The sequence below is a fragment of the Mesoplodon bidens genome (assembly GCF_964165515.1).
Source record: "Mesoplodon bidens genome assembly, chromosome: 1".
NCBI classification, from domain to species: Eukaryota; Metazoa; Chordata; class Mammalia; order Artiodactyla; family Ziphiidae; genus Mesoplodon; species Mesoplodon bidens.
In genome coordinates, this window is record NC_138176.1 from 26496039 (window position 1) to 26518341 (window position 22303).

General features: G+C 54.6%; 1 protein-coding gene across 5 annotated transcripts in view; it reads left to right on the top strand.

The window, feature by feature from the left end:
- Positions 1-22303, top strand: part of SH3PXD2A (SH3 and PX domains 2A) — a 246985-nt gene that overhangs the window by 184262 nt on the left and 40420 nt on the right. For 4 of the 5 annotated variants that reach the window (XM_081228410.1, XM_081228406.1, XM_081228407.1 and 1 more), the window contains one exon: positions 2752-2883. In XM_081228410.1, the coding sequence (XP_081084536.1) occupies positions 2752-2883 (132 nt within the window). Of the gene's footprint in view, positions 1-1837; positions 1904-2751; positions 2884-22303 lie in introns of those variants that run through there. The other variant, XM_081228408.1, reaches the window with a different exon arrangement.

Sequence of the window (22303 nt, forward strand, 5' to 3'; positions counted from 1 at the left end):
AGGCAGGACCCCTCCTCGGGATCAGTGGCTCTCTATAGGCCACAGCCAGGGCACAAGTCAGGACACAAGCAGTGGTGTCAGTAGGACATGGGTTCGATCCCAGCTGTGTGACCTTAGGAAAATTGCCTCATGAGCCTTACTTCGTCTGCCTGTGTGTGACATGGGGCTATAACAAGGGCCTACACCAGGGTTGTTCTGAGGATCAGATATGGTCTGCATTAGGTAGTGCTGTCCCGAGTGAGCCCTAATGAAAGCTTGCTATTAATTGTCAGCATCATCTGGGCTCTCAGGATTTGGAAGCTCTCTAACCAACTGGAGAACTCCTGTCTTCTGTTTGTATCTTGAGTTTTCCTTTCCCACAAACTGGAAAAGGAGCCCCTGTGTCCCACAAGGGCAGGGGCTGGCCCTTTTTGTGCTGGGTGCACTCACTGCCAGCCCCCCGGGGACACAGTGGGAGGCAGGCTCTGTCAGCTCCGTGCCCAGCGCTGCCTCTGTGCAGCTAGCAGGGGTAGGCACGAAAGCTGGCCCAATCTGAGTGTAGAGCCAGGCCCGCCCTGCTGCCTAGCTGTTGGTCGCATTTTGGCCTGAAATACAATCTTGGCTTCGGATGGGCTGCCTGGGGCAGTGCCTGTGCACATCCATGTGGCAGGCCTCAGCTGGGACAGGGTCCCTCCTGGGTCTCCAAAGGACTGAGCTGGGGCTGCAGGGTCCACACCACATGGGAGAAAATTGCCAGGGGCAGTGGGTTTCTTTCCCCTCCATCGCCCCCACCCTAGGTTGGATGGAGCCTCCCGCACAGAAAGACCCAAAGATCTAAGCAGCGTTTCTCACCCTGGCTGTGTATGAGAACCATGGGAGAGGAGGGGGTGTCTAAAAAATACCTGAGACCAATTCAGTCTGCATCTCTGGGCGTGGGGCTCAGGCATCAGGGTACTTTAGAAGCTCCCCATATCTTGTGGGACCAAGTTGAGGATCATCGTGCTAGGAGAATGGGATGTCTGGAAACAGAAAGCAGAGGCAGTTCTGTAATGGAAAGAGAGATGGGCTTGAACCTAAAACACTCAGTGAATTTGGTTCTCTCCATAGCAACGGTGTGAGCTGGGGCAAGCCTCTTGTCTTCTCTGGGTCTCTGAGGTGTCTTTTGTGAAGTGGGAAGGTAACAAGGTTGTTGTGGGGATAAAATGGGACTCAGGCATGTGGGGAAGATAGCTGCAGGCTGACGCACCCAGGGGGCCGTGTGGAGCCTGGGGACCCTCTCAGCCATTTCTATAGCCAGGCTGGTGGCGTGAAGAAGCCCCCAGCCTTTCAGGAGACGGGTAGATGTATAGGGTGATAGACACAGAGTTTAAGAAGTATGCTAGGAATTCCTCTTGCCGGGGAGATGGAGAGGGGCGTCTGGGAAGGCTTCCTGTAGGAGGTGACCAGTGGGTCTCTGGTTCACGGATCCTTTCAGCTCCTAGCCGGCCATGTGTTATCTTAGGTGCTCTGTATAGTGAGGTGCAGAGAGCTTTCAGCAGCACATTCAATGCCGCACAGCCAGTAAGCCGAGATGGGCACCCAATCTGTCTACCTTCCAGCCTGGCGTTTGCTTAATAAACGTTGCACTGGTCTAGTGGCTAAACGGGACAGAGAAGCTGCTCGCTCCCTGCCCTCTTCCCGCTTAGCCCCACCTTTTGACCCCTCAAGCTCCTGAAACTGCCAGGAGAGGGCAGCTGGTGGCTTCCGGGAGCCTGACCACAAGCCCCAGCAGAGCTTAAAGGCAGAGGGAGGCTGAGTCGGTCTCCATGTGGCCGGAGGGCGGCAGCCAGGCCGGACGATGCCCCGTCGGGAAGCGGGCCTGGGGGCACGGGCCTGAGGCTGGTCCCCGGGGGACCAGGCCCGTGGGCTCAGTGGCCGCGCCTTGGTGAGCCCGAGGGGCAGCAGTGGAGCCGAACTTGAGGAAAAGTTGGCGGGGGGCGGGCTGGGCTCTCCAGCGCTGGCGCTGGGACTTTCTTCTTGGGTTTCAAGTAAACAGTCTCGGCCCTCCTCCCCCTCTCCTGCCTCCACCCCCGGCTCCTCATTCGATGGGTCTCATGTGTTTCTATTTAAGGGCTGCGAGTAAACCCCAGTGATTGGCGGCCTCAAACCCTCTTGACTTCTCGCCTGGGCCCAGCCTGCCGTGGAGCCGTCCTCTCCCGCTCTCTCCCTCTCCCGCCCAAGGGGAGGACTGCTGACTCTCTTTCTCTGGGTTTACAGGGGTTGGGGAGAGGCCCGAGCCCTCCTCCTCGCCTGGCCTTTCCTCTCGCCTCTGCTCCGGCCTCAGCCCCCATGGGCCGCCCTCCCGCCCACCCGCCTGCCGCCCTCCCCTCGCACCCCTGCGGCCGAGGGGTCCGGAGAGACCACGTCCGCCCCAGGCCTCTCCTCCGACTCCCTCTCCCTCGTGCCGGGCTGTGATTAATTCATCGCGGCCGCAGGCTTTTTCCTCTGAGTCCCCTCGGCCTCTGTCTCGTCTCTGTCTCTCCCTCCGCGCCCCCCACCGCTGGCCCCCGGCTCCCCATGTCCCCCGGTCCCCGCGGCACAGCGGGCCGGTGTGGGGCCCTGCTATATGGCCTGTCCTTGGGGCCCGGCGAGCTGCGAGCCCTGGCTGCGGGCGGCCCCTCCGAGCGGCGCTGGCGACCGAGCAGCCTCCCCCGAGGCCGATGGACAGGGGGCGCCCCGGCCGCGGGGCCATGGCTGGCCGCTGGCTCACCGCATGCTTTCTGCCCTCGCCAGGTGCCGACACCCACGCCGAGCCCATGATCCTGGAACAGTACGTGGTGGTGTCCAACTATAAGAAGCAGGAGAACTCGGAGCTGAGCCTCCAGGCCGGGGAGGTGGTGGATGTCATCGAGAAGAACGAGAGCGGTGAGTGCCCAGCTGGCTGGCCGGCCACTCGGGCGAGGGGCCCGGCTGGTTTTTGTTCCCCTCCTCCTCCCCCACCTCTGCAGCTATACGTTATTTCCATCTGGCGGGGAGAGGGCCGAGGAGGCTGAAGTTTCCCCTGTTGGTTTGGGCTGCAGGCCAGCAGTTTGCCTGATGGTGGAAGAATGTCTCCACCACTCGGGGTAATTAACTGGCTTGTGTTAATGCAAGGCCAGGGTGGCAGCATGGGCACGACTGTCCAGCCCATGTTCAGGGTCCCTGTGCCCTCTGAGGCCGGGGGAGGTTGCTCCCAGCTCAGGGGCATCCTACAGCAGCTTCCCCCTTGGGGCCATATTCCAAACTGGGGACGAGGCAGGGGTGGGAGGACCCGGCTGGCTGGTGGGGAAGGCAGGCCATGACGTCACTGTGGGGTCCCGGATCCTCAGGCGGGTTGTCTGAGGAAAGGCCAGGCCTGTGGAGGTTGGCTAGTGTCTGGGCGGTGAGCTGACTGCCCCCTGCTGAGCTGAAGGCTGCCAGGCCCTGGGAAGAGGGCCCAGACAGGGGGATGAAGTCAGGTCCTGGGGCCAGGGAGGGTCCTGCAGCAGCCGCCCTGTCATTGCGAACTGAGGCTTTGTCTTGGCTGTCCAGGGGCCTGCCAGTTCCAAGGTTCTCACCGAGTAGGCCTCAGTGCCCTTGGCAGCAGAGGTCTCTCAGGTGGAGAGAGGAGGGCCCGAGTCCGTCAGTCTGAGGTGCAGGCGTGTATGACCCCTGCAGAGCCAGGGATGAACTCTGGCCCAGGACATCCATCATCAGTTTGCTCATGACCTGCTGGCGCTTGAATTGGTTCCTGGGGTGTTCTGTTTTGGTTTCGGTTTGCTGTGGGGGAAGGCCCCCGTGCGGGCGCGTTGGAGCCTCTCTGAGCTGTGTTTGGAGGACACTCCCAGAGGGGAGGGGCCTGTTCTTCTTTTCCTGTTCCACTCTATTCCCCTCCAGTATTTTAAGCTCTGACAGGAAGACAGATCAAAGGCTGTCTGTGCCCATTCTATAGATAGAATAACTGAGGCACAGAAAAATTGAGGGGAAGTGAGTCACCTGAAGTCAAAAACAGAACAGAACAGTTCTTGGGCCCCTGATTCCTATGCCTGTGGGCAGCAAGTAGCTGTAGAGATACTGAGGAAATCCCAGTGGGCCTCCTGGGGGAGGTGAGATTAGTTTCCTGCTGCAGGAGTCGCAAGAGCTGTGCTCTCTTGAGAACAGGGCTGTGATGCCAACAAAGACCTGACTCATGGCCCTCTTGGATCTGGAGTCTTCAAAGCTCGCTCCCCTCAGAGGTGTCAGGCTCTGCCCTTGTGCCTGGTTGGCAGTGGCTGTCACGAGCATAAAGGCCCGGGCCCTTCACCCCAGGTGCCCACACCTGGTCTCCTTCCTGCACCGCTTGGCTTTCAGCCTTTGTCACAGTACCAGCCCCACCTCCTCGCCCCCACCCAAGCTGCATTGTCAGAGGGGCCTGGCCCTAGGAACACTAAGCACCTCAAGACCCAAAGGAAGGGTTCTCTAATGGTGAGATTGGAGACACCCACTGAGGAGAGAGAGAGATGTTTGTTTTGGGGCTTGCTCCAAAGGAGGGCGTGTCGGCTTTTCCATATAAGGTCAGGGCTGCTCAAAAGTAGACTTCTGGCTTAGGGACCTTCTGCCTTGTGTCACCAGCACAGCTATATAGCCCTAAAGCAGCAGGAGGAGTGAGCCCCCATGTCTCTGGGTACCAGCCACTCCAGGATGGCTGAAGAGGAGACCCCACACAAAAGGCAGTCAGCCTGTTATCAGACTCCCTGCTTCCCTTTGCCTCCCACCCCACATCCAGGACCCTGCCTAGGAGTGGAGGAGGGAGAGCCTTGACAAAGTGGGGCTTTTGTAGCAGGCCTGCAAAGTATCAGGCACCTCCTTCTCCTGAGGAGTCCCCGATGGCTGTTTGAGGGGCTCAGGTGGCCTGAATCCCCAGAGCAGCCCAGTCTGGTACACTGATCCTCTGAGGGAGCTGCCATCTCTAGACGCAGGATTCTGCCCACTACCATGTACCGGCTGGGTGACTTCAAGCCCCTTGCTCCCTCTGGGCCTCAGCGCTCCTTTCTGTAAAATGGAGACAGTCTCGTGGCTGCTTGGAAACAGGGCCTGGAGTAGATGACCTCCTCCCAGATCTGGGCTCCGTGGCTCGGAGACTCCTTGGGGCCCTGGGTGTTGGGGTAGACAGAGCCCTGAATGTGGCCTTCCCACTTCTCTGGGCTTTGTGTCTCTCCCCTTGATGCAAACAGCTGCTCAGCAGCAGATATGTACACGGGGACCTTGGAGTGCTGTGTCCATGGTGCAAACCCACACCGTCTGTTGCTGTCAGAAACAAGGAGGCCTCCTAGAGTGTACAACCAGCGTAACCAGAGAAACTAAGTGGGTGGAGGGGAGCAAGGAAGAGGGCCAACTGCAGATCCTTGGGAGGGTGGTTTCCCAGTTCAAGGAAGCTGGATGGCTGACGGTGGGGGGTGGGGGTGGGGAGGTGTGTTGGGCATCCTGCAACCTGGCTTTGGAAGGAGTGGTGAGTGAGGCTTTTGAACTCTGGAACAAAGACCCAATTGTGAGGCCTTTGACCTTAGGACTTGGTGGGCGTGCTGAGGCATTTCCACTTAAATTGTTGGGGCAGTAGCCCCAGTTAGCACCACCCTGCCCCCTGGGGCCTTGCCTTGCCCCCTGGGAGCCAGGACTCTGCCTGTGTCCCCTTCTCGCTTGGCTGAAAGTCCCTCGAGTAGAATGTTCCAAGAGGGACCCCGCCATCTGTGGTTCTGCTTGCTCATTAGAGCCCTCTGGCAGGGACCACAGCCCCTGAGGGATTTGGAAGTGTGCTTGTGCCAATGCTCTGTAATCTCATTGGTCTAAAGAGAGATGTGTCTGATGAAAGGCAATTCAGAGTCAGTAAACAGTAAACACCAAGTCCAGGCCATGCACTTCACATGCATCATCCTACTGGCATCATGGAACAACCCTGTGTGGTAGAAGGCACTCTAATCATTTTGTGGCTGAAGTAACAGGCTAAGAGGTTAAGTCATTTCCCTAAAGTCCCAACAGCTGAGATCTCTCCCTTCTACAGAGGAAGTGTGGGGAGGGTGAGAATGGGCTGCTCCCGGGAGGGATCTTCACTGAGCTGATGATGCTGTGGGTCAGGGACAGACATGGGCTACCTGAGGGTGGTGTATACCCAACACCAAGGACAAACCTATTCTAGGGAATGTAAGTGGATAGAAGTCAAAGACACCCACAGTGTTGGGACCTGAGTGGCTTCAGGGAAAGCATTTTTGATCAAACAGTGGGCCTGGGGCCCAGCCAGAAAAGGACTCTTTTCCTTCATTGATCAGGGACAAATCTAGCAGAAAGATTAGCAACTTTGTTAGCTTTGCCAACCATTTTTGTCTTGTCCTTGAAAACCCCTCCACCCTGACATAAACAACAATGCCTGAGATACCACCTTTGTAGGACATTCCGTACACCTCAAAGACCACATTGGCTTTACCTTCCAGGAGGCAAAATCTGGTCTAACTTCTGGCAGAATGGTGATGGCAGGGTCCCAGTTGCTCTGATTTCTGTGTTAAGCAAAGCTGCTTCCAACTTTCCAGGATGGTTTCCTTCTCTCAGGGTTAGGAGCCAGGGGAGGATGTGGGGATATGAGTCAGCAGATGCTCATTCTTTTCCTGCTCCAGCTTTCCTTCTCTGAGTCTTTGCGTCTTTCCTGGCACTAGTGTGATAACCCTGGGAGATCTTATACTTCCTTGGAGGCACATAGCTATTTGACTAAGGTAAAAGCATTGTGTTGGCAAGAAGTTTTGAGCTCCTGGTCCATCCAGGTGAGCAATTGTACAGGTGAGAAAACTAAGCCTTGGGGAGTTTGAGAATCTTCAGTCCCCTCCAAAGTCAATGCTTTAGTCCCAGTTGACTTGTGAGCAGAGGACAGATGCCCACTTAGACTTGCTCAAGAGTCTACTGAAAGGATTTGGGAAAATCGCACCAGAATCCCAAGGGTGGGAAGTACATCCCAGCTGCACAAGGACTGGGAACCAGAAAGCTGGCACGAGACAAAGCAGCTGCTCTTCTTGGGTACCATGTGGATTTAAAGTCCAACTGTCATCTTCTCCTAACTGCAGACCAACCTTCCTTGTCTTCCTGTTCACTTGTAACAGTGGCCTGTTCACCTGCTGTTGGTTTGTTGAGATAACTGCCACCAACTGACAATGGTCTCTGGTTCTCTGAGTTCAAAATTTGAAGTTTGAATCTGATTAGTTTCTGGCCAGCCAATGGATGGGCAGACCTTAGATCAGGTGTCCAACCCTGGGCCAATCAGCTGTGTCTGGGGGAAGGGTCATGGGGTATAAACATGGCTACCTTGCCAACCTATTCAGCAGTGGCTGCTGGAGCACAGGTTTTAAAGAGAGGAGGTATGGGGGATAAGCTACCCCAGAACATGCTGGCTGCATCTGTTTTACTTATTTAGCAGCTGTGTGTAGTGAAGAGAACAAAGAATCAGGAGTCTATTAGGTTTAAGATCTAATGCTACCCTAACTGTGTGATATAAACAGGAATCCATTTCCTCATGAGTCTAAGAGAATAGTGATACATCCTACATGGGCTTTTTTTTTTTTTCCTTCAGTGAAATGTAACTATTCATTATTTGAGGAATATCTTTATCAAGAAGACAAACTAATAAGCTTTCCCCTCAGACTTGTGTGTCATAATGATTATTTTGTGTTGTCAAAGATGATGCATTCTTCAGCCATGTATTTTGTGAGTTGGAATCTTCTTAACACTGAAGATGTATCTATTCTGTTACTCAGGTATTTCTTCATGAACATCGTTATAACTTGGTTCTACACGGACTTTTTGTAAGTGAGAAATACACCGTATATACTCATCGCTTATTCACTCTTTCATTTATTTCTCAAGTCTTGAATACCTCTTTTTGTCCCAGGCTCTATGCCAATTGGGTGCATACCCATACGATTCCTGCCCTTATGGAGTTTAAACTCTAATTCATGTGAGCATGCTGGGTACTTAATGGGTGGACTGTATTGTGAGACTGGGATAGCTCTGCAGATTTTCTGCTGTCTTAAATGGACTTCTCCTATATATCTGCTATGTCTTTTACTTAGATTCTGTGCTTACTAAGGAACCTGCTGATTGGTAATTCAGATTGCCAGTCTGTTCTTGAAGAGACATGTCCCAATAAAGATAGGACAGGCTCTTTCTAGCAGGGCAGGTTTGTTGCAGTCTACATTACAGATAAGTGAACTAACACTCTTAACTCTGTAACAGCTTTTTTTTTTTTTTTTTTTTTTTTTTTTTTTCTTTTTGCGGTATGTGGGCCTCTCACTGCTGTGGCCTCTCCCGTTGCGGAGCACAGGCTCTAGACGCGCAGGCCCAGCGGCCATGGCTCACGGGCCCAGCCGCTCCGCGGCATGTGGGATCCTCCCGGACCGGGGCACGAACCCGTATCCCCTGCATCGGCAGGCGGACTCTCAACCACTGCGCCACCAGGGAGGCCCTGTAACAGCTTTTTAAGTGTTTGGTTCCAGTGAGCCAGCCCCATTTAGATGTGGTGACGGGCCCCCACGAGGTCCTGTCCCAACTGACAGAAAGCCTTGCTCTGACAACCTTCTCTCTCTAAGCACAGCGCATGATGGTCCCGCTGTGCCAGGCGAATCAGCAACTCCAAGGTCCGTTCTGGCCCAAGGCTGTCTCTGGTGTGCGGTTGTTGCCCACTTCATGAAGCTGCCTGGAAGGGAAGGGGCCATTGAGTATAAATCTAGGAACAGAAGTGAGCATCTAAATCCAGACTTGGGCCCCTCAGCCCAGCTTTAGTCACCTGGGCCGGAGATGGTTTTGAGAAGGAGACTGCACGATAGCCTAGCAATTAAAAATATGGGTTCAACTTAGATAAGCCTGGTTTTAATATTGATTTGGCACTTACTAGTGGTGACCCTGGGAAGTTACTTGAATCCTCTAAGCATCAGTTTCCTTACCTGCAAAAAGGAGATGAACTGTACCCACAGCTGTAGGGTTAGTATCAATGTATGCTGCTTCAAGAGGAATTCAATGCTCGGTATGTGATAGTTGCTAGTAAGACCGCTGGACTGGGGCAGCTCTACCACAAACCGACTTTGGAACTCACCTCTGGTTAGATGCCCTCTTGTGTCCTCAGTTTCCCCATCTGGTTGGAAAATGGATTGCACTTCATGGTGTCTGAAGATTCTCTCAGCCCTGATGGTTTAGTGAGGTGGGTAGGGCATGGAGGGAGCTCATTACAGGGTAGTGACAGCAGGAGACCATGCTGGGGACCAGAGTCGCCCCCCTGGAGCCTTTGCTTGGCAGCTGTCCTTGGCCCAGCCTGTGACAGGAAGAAGAGTTGGAGTCAGATTCCCCTTGGTGACCCACGAGTAGACTTCATAGGATCAGGAGCTTCATGCAAGGCCGGGAAGAGGAGAGGCCCACCTGTGATACCCTCATGCTGGCTGTCACGCAGTGGCTCTGTTGCATGGCACAAAACTGAAGTGCTGGGGGCAAGGGGACTAGCATAGTCGGGAAAGGCTGCCTGGAGGAGTTGGAGACATTGAGCTCGGCCTTGGAGAGTGGGGAAGGAATTCCAGTTCCATGTGAGTGGAGTGCCAGGTGGAAGTCTGGGCCCACTGAGGCTAAGACAGGAAGGCAGGTGTGTGGTTGGTTGCCTCAGGAGGTGTGTCCTGGTGCAGAAAGCGGAAGTTGGGCAGCAGTGGATGGAGAGGAAGAATGGGGCCATGGAAAATAGGTGAGCAGGAGAGGGATCTGAGAACAGTAGTATTTGAAGCGAGTGATCCTGGCTGTGGGGAGGAAGATGTCAGGGGAAGGTGTGTCTGGGACTGGCAATAGCTCTTCCCTCGAGCTAGATCTGCACGGACAGTTGTCAGGAAGACATCCAAGGGCTTGTCAGCACTGAGTGCTGCCAGCCACCTGCCTGGAGCCAGCTGCCAAGCGGCCAGGTGGGGCAGTGGGCCCCCAGGCACTCCCTCTTTCTCACCTCCACCTGTTCAGGTGGGGCGAGTGGAGTGGCCGGTCACACTGACCTCACATTAGCTGTATGGACCTATCGTGCCCCACGGCCTTTCCTTGAATAGACATTTCTGAACAAAAGATGTGGTTCCATGGTGGCCTTGGAAAGCCATCCAGCTGAAGTGCCAGAGTGACACCAGCTCATCCCAGCCTCAGCCCTGGAGCAATATGTGGCTGCCTCCCCTTTTCTGGGGGAGGGGGGCAAGCAAGATTGCACTGAGTCCTTTCACAAGCATCTCAAATGCTGCTTTTCTGGGTTTGAACACCAGGGGACCAGTTGAACCACACACTGCCCAGACCCCAGCAAGGCCAATCTTCAGGTGATCAGTCGTCACTAAGTCCATATTACTTGACTAAGTGCCAGGCTGGTGCCCAGAGGTGACAGAAGCCAACAAAGTCCCACACTTATGGGGCTCACATGTGGTAGAGAAACAGCCATATGTAAACAAGGAAGACAAGTCTAGATTTTGAAAAGTGCAACGCAGGAAATAAACGGGCACATGATAGAGATTCAGCAGAGGAAGGGGATAGAGTGTGGCTGGGAAAGGCCTCTCTGAAGAGGTGCCAGTGAAGCTGAGAATGCTTGAAGCTTGGTGAATAGAGGAAGAACCAGAGGCTAGTTGCTCTGGGGGAGAGGTGGTAAGGACAGGGAAGTAGGAGAGGCCACGGGGTACCAGGCCAGGGCGTGCGGTTCTAGGGGTAATGACCACTGCACACCAGGTGGGAGTCTTCTGGTGTAGCGAACTGGTGACTCCCCTCCCCTCCCCAGACATATCCTGGCCCAGGTGCCCCGGGAATGGGCAACACCGGAGACCCTCCACCTGCCGCCAACGCACACACGCACACACACACACACACACACACACACACACACACGCGCACGCGCACACACACACACACACACACACACAGACACACACACACACACACACCCTCTTTGTCCCCAGAAGAAGTGACACTCTTTCCTACATAACAGATTTCACCCGGGGACTGTAGCACGTCCTGGGTTATAATTTGTCAGGACCAAGGGGAATTTGGGGTGAAAAATTGCTACCCCTGGGCCTCCCTGGTGGCGCAGTGGTTGAGAGTCCGCCTGCCGATGCAGGGGACATGGGTTCGTGCCCCGGTCTGGGAAGATCCCACATGCCGCGGAGCGGCTGGGCCCGTGAGCCATGGCCGCTGGGCCTGCGCATCCGGAGCCTGTGCTCCGCAACGGGAGAGGCCACAGCAGTGAGAGGCCCGCGTACCGCAAAAAAAAAAAGAAAAAAAAAAAATTGCTACCCCTTGTTCTTTCCCCAGATCATCCCGCAGCTGTGTGCTATTACACCCCTCAGCAGTTGGGTTTTCAGTAATCGCTCTGCTGGATATGGGGTTTGCCCCGGGTGACAGCCCTCATCTCTATCAGCATCTTTTCAGATTCCGTAACCTCATCCTCTGGGTTCCCGGGGCTGCCCTGGACTCCCTGGCCTCATTGTGGGGGAACAGCCAGGGTGACTCGGTCGTGAAGCCTGGTGTTCACTGGGGTCTCCATCCTGGGAGCTGAGCTGTTGAATCCCAGGAAGTGGAGGGAAGCTTCTGGCTCATGTAACCCCGAACTTCATTTCTATCTATGTTTGGAATATGCTGTATGGAATTACTGGGGGGAGGAGGGGTTGTTATTTCATTTACTGGTCTCAGCCCCAGCTCTACATTCCCTTCTAAGTCAGGGACCTCTCTCAGCCTCATGCTAAAATGCAACTGCCCGTGTAAGCTTTTATTGGACTGGATTGTGGGCAAGTGGCCCAGGCACCATGGGAGGTGATGGAAAGCCAGACTCAGAGAAGGCGTCAGCCAGGGACTGGCCACAAAGTGAGCGAACCATGCGTGGGTTTCTGAGCCTGGTGTGTTGTGATAGCAGAACCCTCTCTCCGTTGGATCCGGCCCATCGGCATTGCCACTGGCCACCCTTGGATCACTGTGTCCCAGTGGCCTGAAGCCTGCATGTCTATTCTCTGCAGACTCGTGCTCGGGGGATTACTGGGGAGGTCAAAGCCACCGGGGGAGCAAGGGGCTGCTTATGTCAGCTAGTAGGGGATTTGGGACATTTTTCAAGGTGACCTGTTTCTGAATCAGAATAGCTTGTTTTACAATATATACAACCATGTGGTTTATACAGCATCTTGGTAAGAGGAACGGCAGATGTTGGCATTCTCTCCTTTCCAGGCAGAAATTGAAACCCAGAGGAGTTAAGTGACCTGCCCAGAGGTTGCACAGCTGGGAGGTGGGGAATGGACTTCCACACTGTTTCTCCAGTGCTGTCTGTACGGTGTTTGGAAATCTGTAATGCAGTCAGTGTTTGCATTTCTCTTCCTTGTGGATTTTACTTCTTTGAAAAGCCAAACCCCAGAGCGCTCTGCTGTGTGAATTCTCCAGGCCACAGAGAGCAGGAGAGCAGAGGTCAGTCCCACTGAAGCCCCAGCTGGGGTAGGAGCAAGGCCAAGGGGTAGGGCAGAGGGAATATGAAAGGGAAGGGGAGTTCGCTAGCTCGGTTTCCTGCAGAAGAGTTGTGAGTGTTCCAGTGTTTGGCTCAGCCAGGTCCACGGGGCAGGGCTGGACTGGATGGGTGGATGGGTCAAGGGCACTTGGGATCTCACCAGAGATCCGCTCACCAGGACTGAGGGTGTGAGAGCAGAGCCTGGGCTGTGCCTGGGTCACACCAGTCAGGACGCCTTCCCCTTTGTCCAAATAAATAAGGCCTGTCTTGGCCCCGCCCCAAACCCCACAGGACCCAATGAAGAGCTCCATTGACGTAATTGTCCCTATCTTCCCATTGCTGGAGGTGACGATATTCTAGGGCTCTCTCTTACCTGCAGGGTAAAGGCCCAGATGCAGTGAGTCTAGCACATTCACAGCGCACCTACCATGCGCAAGGCAGAAAGCACAGTGCTGCTGGGGCCAGATGGTATTACTGAGGGGGCGGGAGGGCCGGACCAGAAGGCACAGTCTGCTCCCGGTGACTTTGGGCTTTCATGAATACTGTCAGGTTCAGAGATGGGGCAGTGGCTGGTTGGGTGGTCAGGGAAGTCTTCTGGAGAAAGTAGGCCTTGAACAAGGATCTGAAGGATCTGAAGTGCTCCAAGCTAAGTGAATGACATGTGCAAAGGTGTGGCATGGCACAGATGAGGGGGGTCCAGCCAGGTGCCGGGGCTGCCCGAGAGGAGACGTTCCCCTAGCGATAAACAGGCCGGAGAGGTGCCTTGAGCGCCTCAAATGTCAGGGGCAGGAGAGAAGCTGCAGGAGACATTTCTGACCATCTGCCCGAACCGCCCTTTGATAGAGGAGGAATGGAGGCCTGAAGTCACTTGCCCAGTGTCCCACAGAGTTTGTGGCAGGGCTGCCACATGGCTGGGGACCGTTGGTGCGGAGGTGCCGTCTCCGAGGCATGCTGGTATCTCCTTTGAGGCCGCGCTGCCCGCCCAGGGCTGGGTGCACCCCATCTCCCCTGACTGACTGAGGCCCAGCCTGTCCCCCAGGTGAAGGGAGGAGGTGAACTGGCTCTTCAGCTCCCCACCTTGGGCCGCTCAGCTGCTGCTGCAGCTGGAGCCTGGACACAGAGAGCAGAGGCAGCCCCAAGAGAGAGCCGCTCCCTGTGTGTCCTCCCCAGCCCCCTGCGCTCAAACAGGCTCATTTTTCAGACAAGGTGCCTTCCCCCACAGTGAGGTCATTTTCAGACACCCCAGCTTGAACGCAGACTCCCCCTTTCAGCAACGCCACTTCTCGGGGCTTAAGTGGGGCTATCCCACTGGCTAGCTGCCCCCCCACCAGTCCAAAGCACTGCCTTCTCCACCTCTTACGTTCCTCCCTCCCCCCGAGGAAGGCGGTGGGGTCGCTGTGGAGGTTGGCCAGGCCTCCAGGCCTGGTGTTTCTGGACACTCTGTCTTTTCCCGTTTGTTTTCTGTACTTCTGACTGGTGCCCTCACAGAGCCCTGGCCTCCTCTCCGCTCAGCGTGCTCTCCGTCTTTCGACCGAGGCAGAATTCTTAGCTGCTGCCATCGGGATGCACCCGCAGCAAGGCCTGGGATCTTGGCCCTGCCCCAGTGCCTGCAGTGTTGGCTATAGGCTTCTTCGCAGCCGGGCCAAGTGACCTCCTTGTGCCCCGGGGGGGCTTTCTGCCAGTTCCAGCCACCTACTTCTTGCTCAAGGCATTGGGTCAATGGGTTGCCACTTGGCACCGTGCTCGGGGTGTCATCTGAATGGGCAGAGTGGCCGTGTGCCCTCGTGGGAGGAATGACAAGCTTTGCATGAGAGGATCTCAGTCAATCTAGGTTCCAAGCTCAGCCACCCACTAACCAGTGGTGGCTTGATCTCAGACAAGTCTCTTTACCTCCTGAGCATCAACTTTCCTCGCCTGTAGAAGGGAGGTGTGATTAGGAGGGAAGACAGTGGCCACGGCTGCCTTCCAGATACCAAGCTCTGCCGTTCCCCTGACCATCATGCTTTTATCAAGCCAGGCAAGAAGCAGGCCTTTCTTCTCCATAGTTCCAGAACTCCTAAGATCCCCTCTAACCCCTGGGGCTCCAAGAAAAAGCCAGTTTCAGCTTAGAGGGAGCAGACAAGGGGAATCTGACCATGCTGACAACTTGCAGCCAGCTCTCCGAGCAGCCAAATGGGTCACTGGCTACAAACATCCCTAGGTTTGTAATGATCACAGGGCCTGTGGGCTCCTGGACACCTTTGGAATGGGCTTTGTGAGGCCAGATGCTCCACAGATTAAATTTCCAGGGAGAGAACAGCTGAGAAATAGTCTTGAGCTTTGCTAAGCCCCTTCTGTGCTATGATAGCAAAAAAGGGGGTGTGGTGTGTGTGTGTGTGTGTGTGTGTGTGCGTGTGTGCGTGTGTGTGTGTGTGTGTGTGTGTGCGCGCGCGTGTGTGTGTGTGTGTGTGTGTGTGTGTGTGCGCGTGTGTGTGTGTGTGTGTGTGCGTGTGTGTGTGTGTGTGTGCGTGCGCGCGCGTGCGCACGCTCCACTAATAGAAGGGAGGGGATAGGCAAAAGAGGGCGACTGTCCAATCCTGAGCCTCCCTCTCTCCTTCAATTTGCATCAGCCAATGGGACAGCTGGTGCTGCTGTGTTTTCCAGGATGGTGCTGGTAACAGAAGGAATATGATTAGTGTTGTGGAATTTTATGGTAGGGGTTGGGGGTGGCTTTTTTTTCCCCTCCTTTTAAAATAAAGTGATGTTTTGAAGAGTTGCCCTGGAGAACTGCTGAAAGCAGATAGGCTGACAGATGTTTTTTGGTCATGTCAGACGAGGACAAGATTATTCAAGTGAGCGAGGGGTGTCTCTCCCTGTCAGCCGTGCTGTGGGCTTCCAGGGCTGTTCTGCCAGAAAGCGAGCAAGGGGCCGTAATCACAAACAGGCCAGGATCAGTTACAACCAGAAGTATTACTTTGGACTCTTGGCTTTGATGGGGAAGAATGCAGTTTTCCTTGCCCCTCCTCCCCCGTCCTTCTCAAGTTAAACAAGGTCTGTGAAAGCAATCACTCTGGGACTTAAAGAAAGGCCAAAATTCAAGCCAGCGCAGGGTCCCGAAGGCCCAGCATAGGAGAGTTCCACCAACATCCACTCGTTTGGGGGCAGGGGTTTGCCCGGCCCGTCTGCTGTTCCTCCTTGAAGTGAACTGGAGAAGCCCCTTTTCCCTGAGTCTTTTTTGTCTACCTGGGGCATCCTCACCTCCATCTTGCCCACCGACCAAGCGTCTTGACCCTTCTGCATATTTAAGCTGGCATTTTCTGCATGTCTGCCGTGTACTTAGCACAGTGGGGTGGGGATGTAATGAAAATGGCTTAGCGTACTGGAGCAGACCCTGACCAGCCTGTAAAGATAACAAAATAATGGGACTCTCACCCCTCCTAGCCCCAACCCAGCCCTGGGAGGCCTGCTTCTTATCCCCTTCCCCTTGCCTCGACCAGCACCTCCTCAGCAAGCAGCAGATCAACTCCTTCACACGTGGGTGTATATAATACTGCTTCTGGAGTATTGACATTGTGAGGGGCATGCTTCCCCCTGGCCTTGGTAATGGGAGCAAAACCAGAGGTGGTGAATGCCTGGACCTCCTTGCCAACAGAGCCAGATTGTAACTGACTGCTCTTTGGAGGACAGAGAGGAAGCTGACCTCTTCGGGGATGGAGCATCCAGGGCTCCTGCCGCAGTGCCTCCCTGATGAGTGCTTCACCCCATTCTTCTGCTTCCACACCAGCCCTGTGTCCCAGTCCTCACTGCACAGCTGACACAAACTCGCCTCCTTGGACTTAAAAAGCCTCCACTTTTGGTGGGGCCAGAGTGTCTTGTTGGTGCTGATGTGGCAGCTGGGAGGAGGATTCTAGCCTGCCCTCCACACCCTGATCTCTTAGCCCCCTTGGGGCTGTCCCCCCACCTCAGGGGCCTAGATGGTGTCAGAGCCAGGTTTGGTAGGAACTCTGATCCAGAGGCCAGGACAGTGAGAGGGGATGGAGACCACATCCTAGGCTAAGGGGCAGGCCAGGGTCGGGGAACAGGAGCTGATGACGATATTGCTCACTTCCTGGGAAGTGAAATTAGAGCCTGCCATCGCTGAGGGCTGGGACTCAGCTGCGGTGTGTTGAGCCTGTCACTGCAAAGGCATATTTAAAGGGGGGAACTCTTCAAGGCCCACCTCGATCCCCAGACATCTGTTATCTTATTCCACCCAGGCCTCCCCACCTTAGAACCACTTCTAGAACAGAGTCTCTCCTCCAAGGGCCCTGAGGTGGTGGGATGACCCCATGGAGGCCAGGAGATGGGGTTCTGGAAGGCAGGCTAGGTCAGTGACTTCCCAGCTTCCTAGCCTCTCTCTCTGCCATCAGGTACCAGGATCTTCCTGCTGACCCTGGTGTGGTGTTGATCACAGGCTGGCTCTCCTTTAGAGTGGAGAAAACCAAACCATGTGATTAAGTGAGTGTGTAGTCAGGGGCTAGAAATGAGACACTCATTCATTCTCCTATTTTTATCTCCTGCTATGCGCCAGACATCGAGGCACAGGGATGAGCAAGGACGGCTTGATCCCCATGTCATGGAGCCTTCAGTCTCATGGGGAAGGAGGGGACTGCGATTGCTGGTGTGCCAGAAGGTGGGGTGATGACTCTGCAGACCCTTCCCCTTTGAGTGTCGGGGGCAGGGTCACCAGAGATTGACAGGGCAGAGGTGGAAGGAGCTCCTTGATAGGTGTCCATAGGTGTCAGTCACTCCTGCCTGACCAATCACTGTAACTGTGGTGAGACTAGAATGAGACACCTGGCCACAGGCAGTCTCTGGGGCAGCTGGACCAGGGGTGTGACCTTTTCTCCTTGGATTGGGGTAGGAGCTGTATTAGACCACATCTTAGGAACTAAGAAGACAAGATGTTTCCCAGAGGCAGGAGAAGCTCAGGGAGAGAACCTTCCTAAATCATACAAACCCAGCTGGGCTCCAGGATGGTCATCCCAGACCCAGGGTATTCCGGCCTCAACTTAACCCATCTGCTGCTTTCTGGATACCACTGATAGCAGAAACTCCGGGAAAGGCAAGAAAGGGATTGTTGAAGCCCCTCCTACATATCACACTCGGTGAGTCAGTCACCTCTGTGCTATCATCACCGCCCCTGCCCTGTAAAGCACAGGTAGCATGACTTCCGCTTTACAGGTGGGACGTTGAGGCCCAGGGAGGTAAGGCAGTTTGCCAGCTCCTTCCCCGCACACTCTGCTGCCTCTTGGTGAACCCTCTGTTGTCCCCAGGGCAGAAGCACCATGCTGGGAGAAGCTGTTGCTTCTGTGTAGCTTTTTCCCCGCCCACCCTCTGGGGCTTGGAGGCCGCAGGGTTCTGGGGCTGCTCCTTCCGGAGGCCCCTCCACGAGTCGCACCCACCATGGAGGAGGGGGCCCCTCCATGAGTCGCACCCACCATGGAGGAGGAGGCCCCTGCATGAGTCGTACCTACCATGGAGGAGGGGGCCCCTCCACGAGTCGCACCCACCATGGAGGAGGAGGCCCCTCCACGAGTCGCACCCACCATGGAGGAGGAGGCCCCTGCATGAGTCGCACCCACCATGGAGGAGGAGGCCCCTGCATGAGTCGCACCCACCATGGAGGAGGAGGCCCCTCCATGAGTCGCACCCACCATGGAGGAGGGCTTCGTGTTTCCTGTATGAGACACCATGGCTCCAAGAGTCCCAGTGGAGGTCTGCAGCCGGCCCATGAGGCTGCTTTGAGTGGGCCTGGGGAGGGGCCGCTAGTGCATGGAATCCCTCTGCATTCTTCCAGAAGCCTCACCCAGGGCATGGGCTTGTCCCTGGCGCTTGGCCTGTGGGACCTCCCTGAGCTTTGCTTTTCCATTCCTGTGAGGGGAGAGGCCCAAAAGAAAATGGCCCAGTCAGGTGTGTGAGCAGACGGGTGGCAGTATTAGCTTACTGGGTGATCTTGGGCAAGTTAGGCAACAAGCAACAGAAACCTCCCGGTCTCAGGTTCCTGTGGGCACATCCCTCCAGGTGAGCTGAGGGTGCTGTGAATCCGAGGTACCTCCCCAATTGAGGGGACCGGAGGAGGGAACACTGCCCAGGGGCTGAAGAGCTGTGCTGGACGGTAGCTGGGCAGAAGGCCCCGGGGCCAGAGGAATGGGAGCTGTAGAGCAGATGCCCAGCTGACCCCAGGGGCTGGACTCAGAGATAACTGAGGCCAAGGGAAGCAGGAGGGACTGTGGTGTGGATGGAGAAGCCAGGCAAGGTGGAGGAAGCCTTGTGCCCATCTGTCATTGCATTTCGTGTTCAACAACTGCTCACTGGTCAAACACTGAGCCAGGCAGGAGCTCAACAGGATGCCAAGATGAGCAAGACTTGGCCTTTGTCCTCAAAGACCTCTTGGCCTAGCTGGGGTGACAGCCAACCCAAACCTAAGGTCAGGGTGTCAGGGGAACATAAGGGCACAAGAGCAGAAGGGCAGCTCATGGGGAGACACAGGAACTTCACAAAGGTCATGGTTTTGAAAGATGAGGCCCAGGCACAGTGATGGATCAGAAAGACCAACATATTTTGGGGCTTCTGAGCTCTGCTGGGTGTGCACCAAAAAGCAAGACAGAGGGCGTGTTTGTTTGTTTGTTTGTGGTACGCGGGCCTCTCACTGTTGTGGCCTCTCTGGAGCACAGGCTCCAGACGCGCAGGCTCAGCGGCCATGGCTCATGGGCCCAGCTGCTCCGCCGCATGTGGAATCTTCCCGGACCGGGGCACGAACCCGTGTCCCCTGCATCGGCAGGCGGATTCTCAACCACTGTGCCACCAGGGAAGCCCTGTTTGTTTGTTTTTTAAAGAAAACACTAGTACAGGTGCTACTCAGACTGTTTAATTGCATGCCTGCTGCTTTATAATGCCTGAGGTCTGGGAAACACAGTTACAGGACCCCAGGCGGGACACTCCCAGGTACCATTCTTCTCCCACAGTCTCCTAGGGTGACACCAGTGGCTCCCAAATCCCAACTGGGAAAGAAGCCTGGAAAAGCATCAGCATTCACGGTGGCTGCTCCCCACAGCACGTGGAAGACTCCACGTTGTCAGAGAGCTGTTGACGTCAGGCGGTGCAGGTTTTTGCAAGACCTCTATTTAAAATTCCCCAGAAATTAAAGAAGGAGGGTTTGGAGGGAGGGATGCCCTAGACAAATTGCGGAGTGGGTTTGTCTTGTTTATGGACATGGTCTTTAAAGTTGAAATTGCCCCTGTTTTATTTTTGCGCCAATTGAAGAGGGGCTGAACTCAGCTAGAAGAGAGGGGACGGTTGTCAGTCTAAGGCTTTTAGTTGAAACCACCTCAATTCTGGGACCAAGAAGCCTCCATTTTTAGCAAAGAGAGAAAAGGGGAAAAGTATACAAACTCATCCATGTGTACTTCTTTTTTTTTTTTTTTTTTTTTTAAAGAAGATGTTGGGGGTAGGAGTTTATTAAGTTATTTATTTATTTTTGCTGCGTTGGGTCTTCGTTTCTGTGCGAGGGCTTTCTCTAGTCGTGGCAAGCGGGGGCCACTCTTCATCGCAGTGCGGTGCGCGGGCCTCTCACTATCGCGGCCTCTCTTGTTGCGGAGCACGGGCTCCAGACGCGCAGGCTCAGTAGTTGTGGCTCACGGGCCTAGTTGCTCCGCGGCATGTGGGATCTTCCCAGACCAGGGCTCGAACCCGAGTCCCTTGCGTTAGCAGGCAGATTCTCAACCGCTGCGCCACCAGGGAAGCCCCCATGTGTACTTCTTAGGCACTGGAGTAAACTAGTTAAAAGGATAAGGATAACCCCTTATATTTCAAATGACAGGTAACAGCTCCGGAGGGTTCCCTCAGCTCTTTTCTCCAGACTGGATATACTCATATAAGACACCAGAAACGTTGCAAGGTGCCCCCCATTCTTTTCTTTTTGATTTCTCAGCACAACCCTGGTAAATATATGCTATATTAATATCCTTATCTCACTAGTGAGGATACTCCATCCTCTTTTGTCAGCCATTTTGGACGACCAAGTAGTGTTCTAGCTCAAAATTGGTTTCCTAAAAACGTCACCCACGCAACACCGTGGTACACAGGGTGCTTCTAGATGGTATAGAGAGGCAGTATTTAATATTTCCGCAACACACGGTGAAAAAAAACTTTGTCCTGTCCTGTTTCAGTTCTCTTCCAAGCCTGATTTATCTCCGCCTGCTGGTCGCCTCTCTCTGACCACTCTCTGATAAATCTCCCTCTGTAACAAAAAGGAAGCAGCCTGCAGACGTAGCCTCTTTGGTCACAGCACAGCTCGAATTTACTCTGTTACTTTGTTCTCTGCAATTTTATGGTTGGGGCTGGTGGTCCTAATTGTTTATTCATGATGGCAATCTGAAGTTTCCTAAACAAATTATTTTCTTGAAGTTAAAAAACAAAGGGAGATTGCTTTAAACATATATTTACTATGTGAACCACGGTATATGTAGTTCCAGGATATGGCAAAAGTCATCCATGGCGTGGAAATATCTGAGGTTTCAGAAACGCTGATCCAAAGTCACTCTCTCCCGGCAGAGCCCTCGGGTGAGATCTTGTGCCAGAAAACTCTGTCAGCCAGGGTGCCCCTGCCTCGCCCTGCTCTGTGGGCTCGGAGAGGGTGAGGGAGAGGCTGCCTAGAGACGGGGGCAGAAATCACCTGTTAGCCCCTTCCTGGGGGAGCATGGCAAGAGGGGGAAAGGCCATGCCCATGACTCTGCTGAGAACTGGGTCTGCTTTGTGGACACTGACAGAAGGGAGGAGAAGCAGATGAGGGGCTGGTTTCCCGGCTCACTGGTCGGATGGAAATTCAGGGTACCTACCAGAAAGGGCAGGCGGTGTTGGTCTCTTTCTGCGGAGGTAGCAACAGATGGAGTCGTTTTTAAGCCGAGCCGCGTGGCTGCTGTACTGGGAGCCAGACGCGGGTGCCCGTCCTGGCACTGCTCCTTTTTAGCCAGCACCTGGGTAAGTCACCCAGGCCGGGTGCTTCCTAACGCAACCTAAGATTTCGCAGGCTTATAGTCCACCCCCCAAACTCCAGGAACTTTCTCATCGTTGCTGCCAAGTAGGGTGACCCATGCGACCCAAATGCCTGAGACACTCCCAGTTGGCACCTAGTATTTTGGCATAATTATGAATAACGCCCCCATAGACTCCAAAAAGTTTAGACAGTGAAGTATAACACCGCTGTCCTGAGCCATGTCCTTTTGTCTCTCTGTTTACTCCTTTTCTCTTGTCAGATTTGACCTGTCATTACCATCTGTTCAGATCTTTCTTTTTCTTTTTTTTTTTTTGGCTCCTGATCCTGGCACAGCTTTTTCTAAATGAGATGGTGCGGCCAACACAGCTTCCGACCTTGTACTATGTCTGATTAAAACATCCAACGACACAGGTTCCCAGTGGGTGCAACCAGTGAGTTGTCACACCCTCTTTGGATGTGACCTCTGTGGTCGGCCATCAGCTTGCGAATCTATTGCTGCAGCTCTGCAGCCCCCAGCAGGATCATGAGAGCCCCAAGGTCCAGGTGGCTCAGCTGGGACACATCCCAGACCCGCCGGGCCAGCAGTTCATGTCTTACTAACATCCCACATGGTCTGGCCCCCTTCCTTCCTGTTGTCTCTACTCAGGGCTGCCTTGGTCATGCTCAGAACCGCATTCCAGGCTCTCCAGCCACCCCTCAGGGAACCCAGGTTTCCCTTCATCAGGACCCATATTGAGGTCACCTCTACTCTGGAATCTACCTTCTGCTTTGAAAGTTGGGACTGTGGCCCATTCTGCATCCTCTGGCCTCTCTCCCGC